Below are 15,491 nucleotides of genomic sequence, written 5' to 3' on the forward strand. Positions count from 1 at the left end.
AAAACGAAATACTGTTGAAGAGAAATAATTATATATATTTTGCAGGATTCAAGCATGTTCTTACTGTGTATGGTATTCTAATCAGCATTTTGGTAACCAGCAACATAGATGTCAAGTGCTGCTATTCTAGTAAATGTACGCTAATGGCAAATCATTGCTTTAAAAAAGAAAAATTGCCTCGTTTAGTGTTTACTGTATTTCATTCGTGAACGCTGTTTGAGACGGTGGTTGCGGGCGTGTGCACATTGTGTAGTACGTTTTGTTGGTTGACTGGGAATTGGTGATAACTGAAATGATTTTTTTTTCACAAATTTGTGATATTATAGAAAAAAAAATCGAATTGCAAACAAACAAGTTGTTACATGTCTGCTCCAAGGACATAGAACTTGGCCAAGGATTAATATAATCTGCAATATAGACTCGATGATATAACCGACTTAATGATGGGAAGGGGAAATAAAGCTGTTATTGCATTGTACGCATTTCACTTCTACTTCCTTTTCGCTTCTTATTTTCTCTTTTGAGGGTGATATTTGCCTTACTTCTTCACACAAATCCGGGATACATAATAACATTTTTATGTCGCCGACTAAGTGTGCGTTCCAAACAACGTTCATGTCAACAATCAACCATCATAAAAGAAACATTTAGTATAAGTCTTCTGCGGGAGAATAAATCAAAATAAAATGCAAACACCTCGCCTTAGAACATTACAAAAGTAAAAGTGATTTCGTGCCTATCCCTTGCAGGGCTCCGTTTCAGGGCCTGAGAATGCAAACTATATAGCATTACGAATTCCAAAGCATTCTCGGGGGAAGGGGTGAGTATGCAGGATGGGAGATTTGGTATCGTAATTTTTCCCAGTAACATGTGATTTGTTATCACGGTTTCCATGACAACCATTTCCGAACATAGTAAACAATTTTATATAACTCTTAGGTTTCATTGTTAAACATAGATTAGTTAGATTGACACATTTTTCACACAAACACAAAATGTTTCAACACTTTCGTACGTTTTACAATTATGAATATTTGAAATTTTCAGGGAGTGACCTAATGATGATCAGTTGCCATGGTAACAACACTACTGATTTTATTTTTTTTTGGGGGGGGGGGTGGGGGGGGGGGGTGGGGAAGAAGCACATTTCAGTCATATCAAGGTGCCACAAAGGGTTTTGCAGTCAGCTATCCAACCTGTCCATTGACTTCGCCAATTACGTAAGATAAATACCTACACGCACTATACCATGTACAACATATATGGGCTTACGCTATACATTCGATTTTTCATTCAAAATGCGCGTCCGGTAAAAATACATCGTCCCATTTAGGATAACATAAAACGAGTTATCTTTCGCCTTATCTTGTAATTTCTTTGCTGCATAAGATATCAGAATATATATTATATTTCGGAATAATAAAAACTTTTGAATAGATTGATTTAGGTAGTTTAAAAAAACTTTGAAATATTGGTAGATTTTACAAAGTACAATTTTGAGTAAATCAAGTTTTTATGTTTCATTGCGCCATATATGTGCGTGTAAAAATTCTACATTCAAATGCATATTAGTCAGGTTCTAAACTTGAAATGGAAGATAACACATTTCTAGTTTGAAAGGTACTTATCAACCATTACTTATTTCGGTAAAAAAATAAAAATCGTGATTTTTTACATTCTTTCAAATTTTGTGCTAAAAAAGACATTTTTCGGCAAAAACGCGCTTGACATCCGGCCGTACGCTAAACTTGAGTATTTTTGCAAGACTTTCAGCTGGAAAACTTAGCATTAACAAATTTTGCCGTCCAAAGTAAAAAAAATCGTCTTGGCTGGCCTACTATACAGTATTAACACAAGATAAGTACACATCTTTCTGCACATTCAAATAAAAAGAAGGCAAACAGTACTGTCAGCAGGCATGGTAATGAAGACTGACTGCTTGCTTGATTGATGTAAACATTCCTTCATCTACACATAATGGCAACTTGCGCATCTTGATCGTAGCTGTCCACGTTTCCATAAAATGTTGTTTTCTCAAGTTTCTTTCACAATAAGACTCCAGACAAAACACTTCGGTCTTTTTCTCAATATGCATCACATTGATCTATTCCAAACATGACCACATAGACACTTCTAATTTCACCCACATGCAAGTAGCATCTCACATTGAGAGGAACCTACCTAGAATGGTGTTTCTTTCATTGTCCGTCATGTCGTACGATTTTGTGTACTCTGGGCAGACTTTCGCTCTGATTTCTGGTGCCCATATACCATTCAGCGTTCTATGACAGAGCAGATGAGAACATGAAATACAGGAGCAGGTTGCACACATTATCTCTTCATTGTGGAATGGTATTACATGGTGTTATATTATATACAATGATACCTCATCACGCACTGTGGACTACCTTAAAACCCATTGAGGATAAGTCCTGAGCATACTCTGGCAAGTGTTTATGGGAAATACGTGTTGTAGCAAAATCAGCCCGTCCTCGACAGGTTAAGAAGAGCAAAAGCATATCACAAGGTTGTTGATATTGAAGCTATCATATTAAGATTCATTGATGTAATTGTTGCCAAGTTCTATAAACCTGAAATAGCTCTCCCCAAGCATTTTGTTTTTTGTTTTCATCTTATCTATCAGTCAGTCAATCAATTTATATACCTATCTCTTCATCTCTGTAATGACGAATTGAACAATTACCGCTGACTGATAAATATTAAAGATTAAAATACAGCAGAGAGTCAGAACAAAATCACTTTATGGCTGTGCTGATAAAGTGATAAATATATGTTCAACATGCTTTCTAAATACTGCACAACTGCACAACATTGTTGGACAAATAATTCAAATCTCTAAATGCTTGGTTTTACAAACTACAGAAGAGTTCATTTATGTAAATCGTTTCTAGTCCAAATACTGTGAGCAAAACACAACAGACTATGCATGAAATTCACATTGTAGTGGTACTACACAGGGCTTCCAAAGTTGTTCTCATTAACATAATTATACTCGTACCAGACTTGACATTTTATGACATGACAAACTGATCCTACCTGGCTAAGGTGAAGAGGTTTGGCAAGAGAGGTACAATGTGTGGCGTGCAGGGATTTTTGTAGATGCAGGTCCCGTTGGGTAGGTGACCACTGACAAAGCCTCCAGCTTCAGCGACCTAATAAAGAAACACAGCCAAGTATAAGGCCTTTGACATCAGACTCTACAACTAAGACAATACGGAGTAATGGTTTCAGCCATCTAAGATGTAATCAATGGTGTATTTACCAGTTGGCCTCTTTCACCTAGCCTGGCTTTAATAGCACACATTTTGGTATCTCTTTATCTATTCATCTGTCTTCTTCTTGCTCAGGACACAACCTGGTACTTTTATTTATTTATTTTTTTTTTAATTTACATGCACTTATCATTCCACATGGCTAGCAACTTACAAGAATATGCTGGAAAATTCCTCGGCATTCCATCCCATATTACGTGACACATTAATTTGCACATCATGATTGTGACCGATCTACTTCACACACGAGAGAGCAGAGGATAATGCTTCCTTAAGATTTGCTCTTGGATACTTACTTCAGGTTTGAATTACTGGAGAAAATTTAGTAATTCAAATTCATGTTTGTTTGTTTATATGGTTGTTCATTTACAAATGAAGCTTTCTCATACAATAAGGGTGCTCTTGTTTGATCTTCAACGGTCTTTTGAATCCCCCCCCCCCTTACATGCTGCTAGAAATCAATGCCTGTGTACTCATCTATTTCATTTCTAAAACTATAGAAGCTGTATGACCAAGGAAGCATGACCCAAATGACTAATGTGTGGACATCAGAAGGGACGTACCTCCGGGTCACTCGGCCAGCAGCTCCTCTTGATAACAGCAAGGCTGGTAGAGAGACAGTTGAAGACTTGTGCCCTATTCCTGTTGTGGGTGTCCTCCTGGCTGGGCTGGACACTGCTGGGCTGAGCAAGGCCAATGTGGTGGATGAACATGTCCGGTGACTGGACCATTCTACCTCAAGCCAAGCAGTACAAAACCCAAATACACACATACACGAAGAAGGAGGGAGGGAGGAGGGGGGGGGGGGGGGGGGGGAGGAGAAGAGAGGAGGGGGAGAAGGGAGAGGAGGAGATGACAAAAACAATGATTACAATATTGCTTATGTTTGAGAACACACATACGTATATATGGAATTATGTATGATCACCTGCTCTCCTTTTAAACTATAATGTGCATCGAGTGTGAATACCACATGAAAAAATAACCTCAGTATCTACTCCCAATATGACAAAACTTTGTATTCCATTCATCTATTAACCAGTCCCCTGAATTTTCACAGAACTTCATCTTTTGATGGCATCAATGATCATGCACTGGAAAACCTTTACTATCAAATTAATTTTACAAATATCATAATAAATAAAGATATTTGGCATAAGCTGGCAAATAACCAAGGAACATGAAGGGAGTTTTTGAAATGACAATTCATATCTACACAGGTCAGAGGTTGGGATTGCACAACAAACATTCATGTGGCAGTCAATCTGAATCCCTATGATATTGCACATACTGCACATTTAAAAGATCCAGAGAAATTAAACAGGAAATACTTTCAAAAAAAAAGAAACAAATTGTTTTTCAAAAATTGCAAACATATGATAAGTATAATGTATGCTTTTAGGGAGCCTCCAGCAAAATCGGAAACCTGACATGACTGACAATGTAAATGAATGCCTCTGTCTCATAATCCCAACTATTCCACCATATGCAACAAATGCCACGGTTATATGACATCACAACACTGAAATAATTCCATTATTTTCCGAAATTTTTTAAACTGATCTGTTGCTTCTGTGTCACTGTTTTCAACAGAATGCTAGTTTCTCCCATAGGTACATTTCTCTTTCAAGAAAATACATAAATAAGCGTACTCAGATATTGTTTGCGATTGCCACACTTTGGTGATAGGCTGCATTATTTCAGCAATGAGGGCGCTCTGTCGTTCAAAGTTGTGAAGGCCGTTGTTGAGTAGGATGACTGCTTCGTTGAGTGTCACCCTCTCCAGTTGGGTCAGCTGATCGGGGTCAGAGCTTAGGGTCTGCACTTGGCTGTAGATCTTCTCAAAGTGGGGCTGCAAATCAATGAAGACAATTAGATAATCGGTTTGCCAAGGGAAACTGAAATTTTAATACTGCCATAAGAATGTAATGATAAAGTAATAAGAATGGGACACTTGCTAGTACAGAGCACTGTACATGCCGATATTGTCACAAATTGCAGTTGATGGGACATTTTTGCGAGCTTATAATTTTGTGGTTCGTGGTCTTCATTATCATCATTATAATCACAAAATGAAAAACAAAAAACTATAAGACAAACATTTAGAACAACGTGTGACTTCTCAAATCTGGTATCTTTTTTGCACAAGACAAAAGAAGGAGAGCTCACATGCTACATCACAGATTTGACAATTTGTGTATATCAATCACAACGTTAAAAAAAAATAATAATAAAAATAACTTTCTTAATTCTGATCAGACTCTGCTCAAACTCTTCCTGATCCACTCATTTTTCTGTTTCTACTCACACGACCTAATTTTCAGGGTAGTCTTTCCCTTTTGAATAAATTATGAAATCTTTCTTTGTGGGGACATTATCCTTCAATATCTAGACATTTGTATGAGGTTCTGGAGGCCAGTGTGTGTATAAGAGACCATACCAGTCACAACACTCCACCGGTACTATGGACCTCTGTGTGATCTTACTCTACGGCCGGTGAGGTTCACAAAGACACTGTCACAAACCAACAAAACATTGGATGGGACAGTGTTCGACAGGGAAGGGTATTCCCAGAATGTAACCTCTGACCTCTGTGTAACATCTTATACTAATACCAGCACTTTCAGCAAAGGGGGTATATGAATTACTTGTACAGTTCAATGACATTTGCTTCTGCAAAAAATTGGTACCACGAAATATCTGCACGCTTTTAATTAGCTAAATATGAAATCTACCTACAAACATAATCCTAACCCTAATCCTCACATCAAACTAAACCTAAAACCTACCAACAAACATATCCCTAACCCTAATCCTAATCCTAATCCTCACATCAAACTATAAAACCTAAAACCCTATCACATCCCTACCCCTAAGCCTACGACCTTGGAGAAAATAAAACTGGAGCAATTGTTGCAGGAGCAAATGTCGTGTACCATCTTACACAGAGCACAAACCTGGGAATAGGCTTTTCTTATGGGTACTGAAACTATGCTGTAGAGCGCTTTATAATGATAGCAATTCCTGCATGTCTTACACAACAATCTGTCTAAAATGATCAGTAGTTACACTTCTATATAAACTCTTTGTTTTTAATCTTTCTTTATTTTTAACCTTTTCATCTTTCATTTAACTCAAAGATAATGCAACACTCTACATTGTAATAAAGGTGAAATCTCCCTTCTGTTCATAAGCATAAATTTTGCCTGTGTATTGAACAGGGACTGGAGCTTGTCTGAACTTACCAGCATGAGGTCCTGGTGGTCACGGCACATCTTGACCAGGGCAGAGCAGGCATGTCTCCGGACGTTCTGTACTGACCGTGTCCTAGTCTTCTGAAAAAACACCAACAACGAGCCAGCATTAGCCCCTGTGCCAACTAAGACCTTTCCCATCCAGGATATGACACACAGAACACATTTCTTTTACTATCTAAATATATTCCATTAATATAGCCAATTAGTGAGAACCAGTAGCAAAAGCAACTTTCAAATTTTTAAACTTCCAAAGCATATGACTATGGTAAGTTATACATTTTCCCCTCAGTGTCTTTCCTCTATGCAAATGACATCCTGGAAGCTCTGGAGGCCTTTGAAGAAATCACCCAGTTGCTAAAACTGCGATATATCTTTAAATAATTTGAAACCAGTGAAGAGGAATTATCATCAGAAACTTTAAACAATAACATCTATGCATATGTGCCTTTTTTTTTCTTTTAGCTTTACTCATCAAGAAAATTTTAAATAAGTTTTCCAAGTAACCTCAAATAAGTGGGGTAAATTGAGATTGCTTTGGGTATTCTTGACTCAGGGCAGAAATTAAAATATAAAAAAAATGTCATGTGTACAGAAATGCCAATACAATACCTTGGTCAGACCAGGTAGAGAATATACCGCTGCAATGAATAGCTGCAAAGGAAATTAAGAAAACAGTGAAATTACATGTATTTGTCACAGGACGCATGACTCAAACCGTATAAAGAACTTCAGAATTTGACAGTACCAACATGGACACCATGGGCCAGAAAAGTAAGCTTCACGAATGTATCATTTGATGGGGCAACTACAGTGTCTATGTGACTGTGGGATAAATGATAATACCCCTGACACCCTATGGGGCAGACCTACAATATCTGTTCTTCCAGGCAATGAGCAACGCAATGCAAAGCCTGCAGACGCACATTAAGAAAAAAAAAATGCCCTCAAGAGATTTGCATGTTTTATTTTTTTTTTGGTGAACTGACATTTTTTTTCAATGTTATGTTCAGCTTTTCAATATTGCTGTGATGTCAGAAGATTCACTTTATGGGCCACCACAAACCCCCAGAAAAAAAGAACAAGAAAAAAGGAAATAAAAGAAAAGAAGAACACAATCAATCATTTCACTAGCACAAGTTAAGTCTTAACAAATGAAAAAAAAAATGGAACACAACAATTATGCGTCTTTAATTTTAGGAATGTTTACATATCAAAAAAGACTGTACTTACCTAAGGTACAGACACAAATTATATTACTTGGCATAAACATGGGAACACCAAAAATCTCTGATAATTGAGAGGTAGCAATAGGGTGGGCAGTATAAGCGGTGTTACAAGAAACAAAGTTTTGACCCTACGAGTAACTGATATTTGTGACAGTCCTACACTAGTAGCAAGCAGACTGAAGTCCATGTGCGTTACCTTAGCTAGGACTCCCTCCACGTACTGCTTGGCATGGTGCAAGACAGGAAAGAGAACAGAGATACAGGTCAACTGGCACGACAAAATCATCGGATCCTGAAATGATGGCAGAAAGAAAGGAAAAAAGAGATGGATAAGATACACACAACGAATTCCAGTGAAAAAATGGATAATGGATGTGTCTTCATATTTTGGGGAGATGGGTGATATTAAGAAATAGTAATTCCTTTTTTGGCCTTTTTCTGAAATCACCAATTACACATTTAACTGAACAGAAAGTCATGTACATTTCATATGATTGCAATCTATTTTTAATTTTTGTTACCATTTTACCACTGTTCAAACAATCTTATGAAATGCAAATCATGAAATATAGCCACAGAAAGTAGTCCATGTTAATCAAACACGTACTGATTTAATTTCTTGAGTTGAATAAACATGATACAATGGATGGAAGTTACTTTCTACCATGTGATTACCTGAATCTTTGAGTTGAGTGTGGCCTGAAGCAGCTCTATGGCTGGCTGGACTGGAAGCTCGTCGCGCCTAATAAGAGTTGTCATGACACTGTCTAAGTAGCCGGTGAGGGCGTCCCATTTTATGTACGATGGGCTGTGGGGAGTGCACAGCTCTTTGTCTGCCAAATTGAATAAAACATTTCCAGCTCTTAAATAATGTAGGTCAAAGGCAGAACATGTCAAATTAGCATGCAGAACAATAAATGAATTGGAAAATATTTATCTTCTTTGTACGAACATATAGTACTACATATAACTTGAATAGAAAGTGTCAGAGAGGGAGCTACCACTCCTGCCAGTAGATCGCTATTATACTGTCTAGTGATGGGAATTGTAAGAATCACTTGACAAGCAATATCAAAGTTAAGCAAAGAATATGATGACTGTAATAAACTCAACATTTGCAAAAGGAATGGATAGAAATATGATAATAATCATTAATTCTAAAAAAATCATTCAAATACTGCTTATCGTTCTGAAAATTAAGATTACTACAGACAGTTCCTTGGCATGTCATGCACAAAAATTGACGAGAACCACTGTTTAAACGTCTCTTGTGCATACAAATTACAATTATGTCAGTCCAATTTCATAACAAGTAACTGTAGATCAATTTGTCCAAGAATGTCACGACGCATGCAATTTAAGCAGTTAAACAATCAGAATAAGAAATCACCCTCTCTACAGAGCTAAGTGGCCTCACCTCCCTCTTTCTGTAAGGGAGCCGACAGCATCTCCTGCAGCCAGTGAGATGCTATGCTGAATGTCGTCTCTGGACAGATAGCCGTAGCTAGTCGCATGATTTCCAGCTGATGATGCCGATGATCTTCAAAGTCAATCAACAGGATGCTGTTACCGCACTCCCTTATGATATTCACAACTCCTTCAGTTGCACATATATTTAAAGCTAGATAACTGTTAACAGATGGCTAGGGATGGTTCTCACACCATCGTTTACATCTCAAAAGTAGAAGAGCTTTGCTAATCCATCTACATGTCACTCTGCTTAACCCGTTGAGGACGGACTGATTTTGCTACAACACGCATTTCCCATAGACACCTGTCTAGTGAGTATACTCGGGACTCGTCCTCTACGGGTTGATAATACACAAAGAGTATGTCATCTGTTAGCATGATGAATTCAATCTCTCACATGTCATACATATGCCAATTATAAAAATTCTATACAAAATTTGGAGTCTCAAAGCATGTGTTGTGAGGAAATGATACATAATACTCATCACTTGCTTCCATAATTCACGAAAACCAATGTCGCAATGTGTAAAATAGACAATTAACATTAACATTTCATCATTTTCATTTGTTTCTTTTAGCTGTTGAAGTAATTCTTGATTCACCATTACTGTTTAGTTTTCAAATTCCCTCTCCTCTTGATTTTCACCCAGGTAACATTATACCTGAAATAAGCACTTACTTGCAAAGAACTGGAAGAATTCATCGTCTGAGTCAAACTCCAGCCTTGAGTAGGCACATGCAGGAGAGTCCGACTGGGAGGGGAATCCAATCTGATAATATAATGGATACATCCATGAGAAAATTCTGCACTGTATAGATGATGCTTTGCATGGGAGGGAACACACAAAATGATACAAAGGGTTTGAATTTCAACTGAAGAAGGTCATATATCCTGAAACAAAGAGAACATCCTCAAGAATCCTCTGCCAATGGGAGAACATAAACAAATTGTATGGTATCATCTGATTATGTTTATCTGATTGTTGACTGGTATTTGACTAAATGATACAATGCACCTGATGTGACGTTAAAGGGACTGTATAGTACTGGTTGAGGTGGGGATTCATGTTTTGAACATTCCTAGGTGAGATAATGAAAAACCTCTAATGAAATATGAAAGAGCATGTAATTTTAAGAAGGATTCAATGTTTATTTGATGAAAATTGTTTTTCCAATGGCTGAGATATCCAAAAAAGTGATAATAATAAAAGACGACAGGCCACACCTTTTATTAGGATCTCTTTGTTTCACCTTGACTTTGGATATCTCAGCCATTTCAAAACTGATTTTCATCAAATCAACTTTTGATACCCCTTAGAATTGCATGCTCTTCGACATCTCATAGAGTGGTTTCTGAATATCTTGCAAAACATTAAAAGCTAAATCCTCATCTCAACCAGAACTGTACACACCCTTTAACCTTTTCAAGAGCTTCATCAATATATTCCTTGATACAAAAACAATGAATTTTACTCCCTGATCATGAAAGAATTCAGAGCTGCTCTGATAAGCATGTTGTATCTATTTCAAGTGTAGGGAGGCAATTGCCTCAAAATGGTAAAAAAAAACCAACAAAACGTATAAAAAGAATTCCACATATCATTACTGAAGAAGCACTTGACTTACCCCTTTAAAAAGGCAGGGCAAATGATATTACCCAAAAAGGATGTGAATAGCAAGTAAAGGCAAAATGTACTTTTAAAATTCTGAGGAATTCTCATTATATTTTATCTATGTATACCACTTCTGTGACATCACTAATTGTTATAGCTTCTTATCCAGAGATGATGGCACTTCTTCAATAAACTTCAGCAAAGAAGTCACACCTATGGAATATATTTGTATGATTTTCCTCACACTACTACTATTCAGAGCTGCCAACTTTTGTAAAAGCCTTACAGTATTATGATGGCTGAAAATCAGTAATTTGCACCTTTTTTGAGTGAAAATCAGTAATCCTTAACAGTGTTATAGAATTTATCACAGACAATGATTTCTAAAATCAGTAATTTGCTTGTAACCTTCAGTATTCTTGTCCAATTTCAGTAGAAATTACTGAAAATCAGTACTAGTTGGCAGCTCTGACTATTTCTGCATTCAATGAATCTAGATGAACATTTGAGTCTTGCGAGAAGATAAGGATGGCTGCAAACCTTCTGTATTGTCGTGGTGAATGTTTGGCTGAGGCTCGGGATTATCTCTTTGACAGCTGGATCACATGACATGTACTCGTGGCGCAGGAACGCCGTCCAGCTGGCCAGCGTCAGGTGGCACACTTGGATGCTGGCGTGCTGCGTGAAGGCAAACAGTGTCTTCAGGAACGACGCCAGGCTCGGGGGCCGCTCAAACTTCTCACCCTCTGATGCCTACAAGAGATGATTTAAAATCATATGTCACACTTCACAGGACTTTACATATATTATTACAAGTAGGCATATTCTGGTTCTCTCATACATTCAGTGTCATACTGACGGACATTTGTTAATGGTAATGGAAATGGGGGCAACCTTATGACTACACTGTTTCACTTGGTTACAAGATTTCTTTCACATTACAAGTCTTATACAATCTCTCATCAGGATATATCATTCAACAGTTTTCAGTGCTATTTTATTGCAAAGAAAAAAAAATATTTCAAAGGAACTATTTTTGAACAGCAGAAATTGGGCCCACTAAACTAGTATGAAAATAGGAACATGCAACAAACATTTTCATTTTTTTAAATTTTAATGGTGATACCGTATGTGCAAAAATACTGTCATCTGTGAAATTATAAAATATCAATGTTCACTGAATTTGGCTTAGAACAGGAAAACTTGCTTGCATTAGTTTCCAATTTCAAAGTTGTTTACTTCTGGTCTGCAGCAGCAAGCAGCGTAAGTATGATGGATCGATACAACCATCTATGCACCTATTAGAAGTGAGGGACTGCAGGTCTGGTGTGAAAAGATGACACAAGTTTCATTCTCATAAGAATCAAGCTCTTACTTAAGACATTTTTAAAGAGAATGCTCAGAAGGCAAAGACATACCCACACTGCACAAATCTGAGTACCGAGGCCAGTTATCACTTGGCAGAGCTTTTTGATGAAAAGGTGGTTCATCTCATCAATGCCTGCATTGCAAGCTTTGCTGCCAAGGAAATGAGCAATGAAAAGACACAAACATTCAAAATACATTACATGGCACAATTCTTTGATATCATCAAACGGCAAATTCCAGATGGTGCCTTGCCAACTGGAATGTATATCTTCAAATGAAGTGGATGATTCAAACACACTATGTACATTTGCAGAAGAGTTTCCAGTGATATCTGTCTAGCGATGGGCTGCATCACTGGTTTCACAAATTCTGTCAATATCATTTCTAGAAACCAAAGCACCTACTTATAAACAAATCCTTTTCTACCCAGGACAGAACTTTATTTTACCCTGTTTGAAAAAATAAACTAATACTCACTTTGCTGCATTGAAGAGTTCAACCATGGCGCTTTCACATAGAAGAACCATGAGGGGCTTTCTCTCTTCAATCTTGCCCTGAAAAACAAAAGGAAGAAGAAAAGATGATGCAACGGTCAAAGGAAATTTGTATGAACACTAAATACTATTCTGCGATATCAGTTGTCATTCATAAATATGAACAACTTACTAATGCAGCCCTAGTAGAGTACACAATCAATGGCAGTCAACATTTCTGCATCATAATCTCTTGCTGAAAGACTGAATCTAGGCGAATCACTACACAATTGCCGTCGTTGGCTCTACAGATGTATCCAGGCTGAAGCTGGCATCTTTCTGCATCTTTCAACATGGGGTCTTTCATAAACTAAACATGAGATGCTTTGCTATTTTTGTTTGTTTGCTTGTATGTTTGTTCTTGTTGCTTTTTTTGAGGGGGTATGCAAAACATGCTTCAGTTACAATATAGTTATCAGCAAAGATATTTTAGAGTTAACAAGATAGGAAGACGCGTGATAAAAATGGCAACCCTACATGAGGATACAAAAGAGAGAGAGGTAAGTACAAACTCAGTACACCTAGGAACATCATTCATTTCCAAAGGTAGTGGTTTTTTTATTATCTTAAAAAGATTTAAAAATTATAGTCGTAGCTTTTTTTTTATTAAGGGGATTATCTTAAAAAACGAGATTTCAAAGTAATAAGGAATATTTCATGGAGGTAACAATTTGGCAACAACATGATCTAAAAACAGAGTTCAGGCTACACTCCCTCAAAGATGCTTGATAAAAAACAACAACAACTTCAAAGACAGCGCGTCTCAGGTGATGTGCGTAATACGCTTGAGGACCGTGCGCTGCCCATTTGTTTTGTAGAGGATTAGTGCACACTTTCCTGTCTTTTCAGTTAAGCGTCTTTGGTTATCAGTCTGTACGTCTTCATTTGTATGCTAATCCTATCTAAGAATGTAGCTAGTGTACATTTTCTTTCATTCAATCATATCTTTTGAATTATTTTTACAACTTGTAAATAACATGCCATTATTAGTTGCATGGATATTGGAGAGGCAGTCATACCTTTCAGGTGCTCCGTCAATACAGTGACATCATTTTAGTTAGATCTATTTATATCATACCCAGTGGTTTATATATACTGACAAATCATCATCTTTATTGCTATGACGATGGTGATGGTGGCAAAGGTGGTGGTTGTGGTCAATGTTATCATCATCATCATCATCATCATCATCATCATAACTATTTTGTCTTGAATTCACAGGGAACAATTCACAGCGACGTCAGCATCAGCTCTGGAGGCAAGTGTATGAGACATTACAGTTTTGCTCATGACTGTGTATCTGCTCATGTGTATTTTCTCATGTTTATATGGCATCGAATGTATGGTACCTCAACGGCTACGCAGTTTTGACAGCCATGGGAAAATGAACTTCCTAAGAACTTCTCCCCCCCCCCCCCCCCATTGATATCCGACTACACAGAGCATCTCAGTCACTCAGCGGCATACCTTTCTATTGACGATGAGCTGAAGGCACTCTGCAGCCAGCATCTTCAGGTCATCCTTCCTCAGGAGACCGTACAGCACAACGATGAGGGCGTTGTCTCTCATGAACAGATGCTCCGACCCCACCCACTCCACAAAGCCACACAGGGTCAGCAGCACTGTCTGGGTCACTTTGCATGCCGACATAGCCTGCTCGTGATTTGAGAGATAAAGGAAATGATGAAACCTTTAAAACAGCTACAAAGAAAGAGGAAAAAAAGCAAACAAACAAAGCAAACAGATGTTTCTCAAACCTGATGCATGGTCCAAGAAAATAATACAGAAGATACAACACAAGGATACTGAACTATACAAAATGTAACTCTTTATGATTTGCTCAATGTATGTAACAAATGCATAAATGACCCACTTGATTTACATCCAACACTTTGTTTGAAATGGGAAGTTATGGATCACTTCATGCTTCAGCATAACTATTATATCAACTGCAAACATCTATAATACAACACAGGTACAGTACTCTCCGCATAATCGGGTAGGCTCGGGCAGAGCGTTTTGTATCCGATTAACAGAAGAACACGTCTCATTCACAGTTGACACACACAATGTGTATGTACATGCATTGTACACTGCACCAAACACCTACACTGTATGCTTAACACGCGAGCTTGCACAGCACATTATACATACCTTACACTTGCTCAGTCACGAGCAATAATTTACTCTTTTTATGGCCAAAAATGTCTTCAGAAAACTTTGTCGTTTGACTATAGACTCCTCATTAACACGCAGGCGTTTTCCGAAATGAACACTTCTCTTTGCGTGCACTATAGTCACGTAGAACGTTGGGTTACTTTTCGAGAAGTGACTGGGGAAAAGCAAAATTATGGAGCTGGTGCATGGCCCGATTTTCGTTGCAAACTTCTCGTATTGTGAATGTTGTTGCGGAGCAAGGGAGGAGTGCAAGTGAGTTCAACTCCTGTCTGTCTATGCAATTGCGAGTGCCAGCTACATGTGTAATGTTCGTTTACGTGTGGCAAGTCGGTACTGGTACATGTGTTTTCATGTTTCATCACTCCTCAAATGATCGGTCCTCTTGCAAGTTAAGCAGAGAATGCGATTAGCCGTGGAAAATTTGACATTCATGATTTCTTAAAGTGTTATATCTGCGATAAAATGTGGGTAGAAATTAGATTGAAAGAAAATCATTTAGCCATTTATGCAGAGAGACAGCCCGATTATCAGGTAATTTTAATGTGCATTGGAA

The 15,491-nt window shown here is 37.7% G+C and overlaps 1 protein-coding gene across 1 annotated transcript in view; it reads right to left on the reverse strand.

Annotated features, from left to right (window-relative positions):
- The window catches only part of LOC139735657 (exportin-5-like), a 53,654-nt gene that overhangs the window by 31,286 nt on the left and 6,877 nt on the right, over positions 1-15,491 (reverse strand). Inside the window, exons 7-20 of the mRNA XM_071646408.1 lie at positions 14,228-14,413; positions 12,705-12,781; positions 12,278-12,377; positions 11,400-11,612; positions 9,926-10,016; positions 9,194-9,316; positions 8,452-8,609; positions 7,973-8,068; positions 7,160-7,201; positions 6,539-6,628; positions 4,946-5,145; positions 3,857-4,025; positions 3,058-3,173; positions 2,182-2,282 (exon numbers count right to left, since the gene is read on the reverse strand). Of these exons, the coding sequence (XP_071502509.1) occupies positions 2,182-2,282; positions 3,058-3,173; positions 3,857-4,025; positions 4,946-5,145; positions 6,539-6,628; positions 7,160-7,201; positions 7,973-8,068; positions 8,452-8,609; positions 9,194-9,316; positions 9,926-10,016; positions 11,400-11,612; positions 12,278-12,377; positions 12,705-12,781; positions 14,228-14,413 (1,762 nt within the window). The remainder of the gene's footprint in view (positions 1-2,181; positions 2,283-3,057; positions 3,174-3,856; positions 4,026-4,945; positions 5,146-6,538; positions 6,629-7,159; positions 7,202-7,972; positions 8,069-8,451; positions 8,610-9,193; positions 9,317-9,925; positions 10,017-11,399; positions 11,613-12,277; positions 12,378-12,704; positions 12,782-14,227; positions 14,414-15,491) is intronic.

The sequence above is a fragment of the Diadema antillarum genome, unplaced genomic scaffold, assembly GCF_040938485.1.
Source record: "Diadema antillarum isolate AM-2024a unplaced genomic scaffold, OU_Dant_1.0 seq00000590_RagTag, whole genome shotgun sequence".
Classification (NCBI taxonomy): domain Eukaryota; kingdom Metazoa; phylum Echinodermata; class Echinoidea; order Diadematoida; family Diadematidae; genus Diadema; species Diadema antillarum.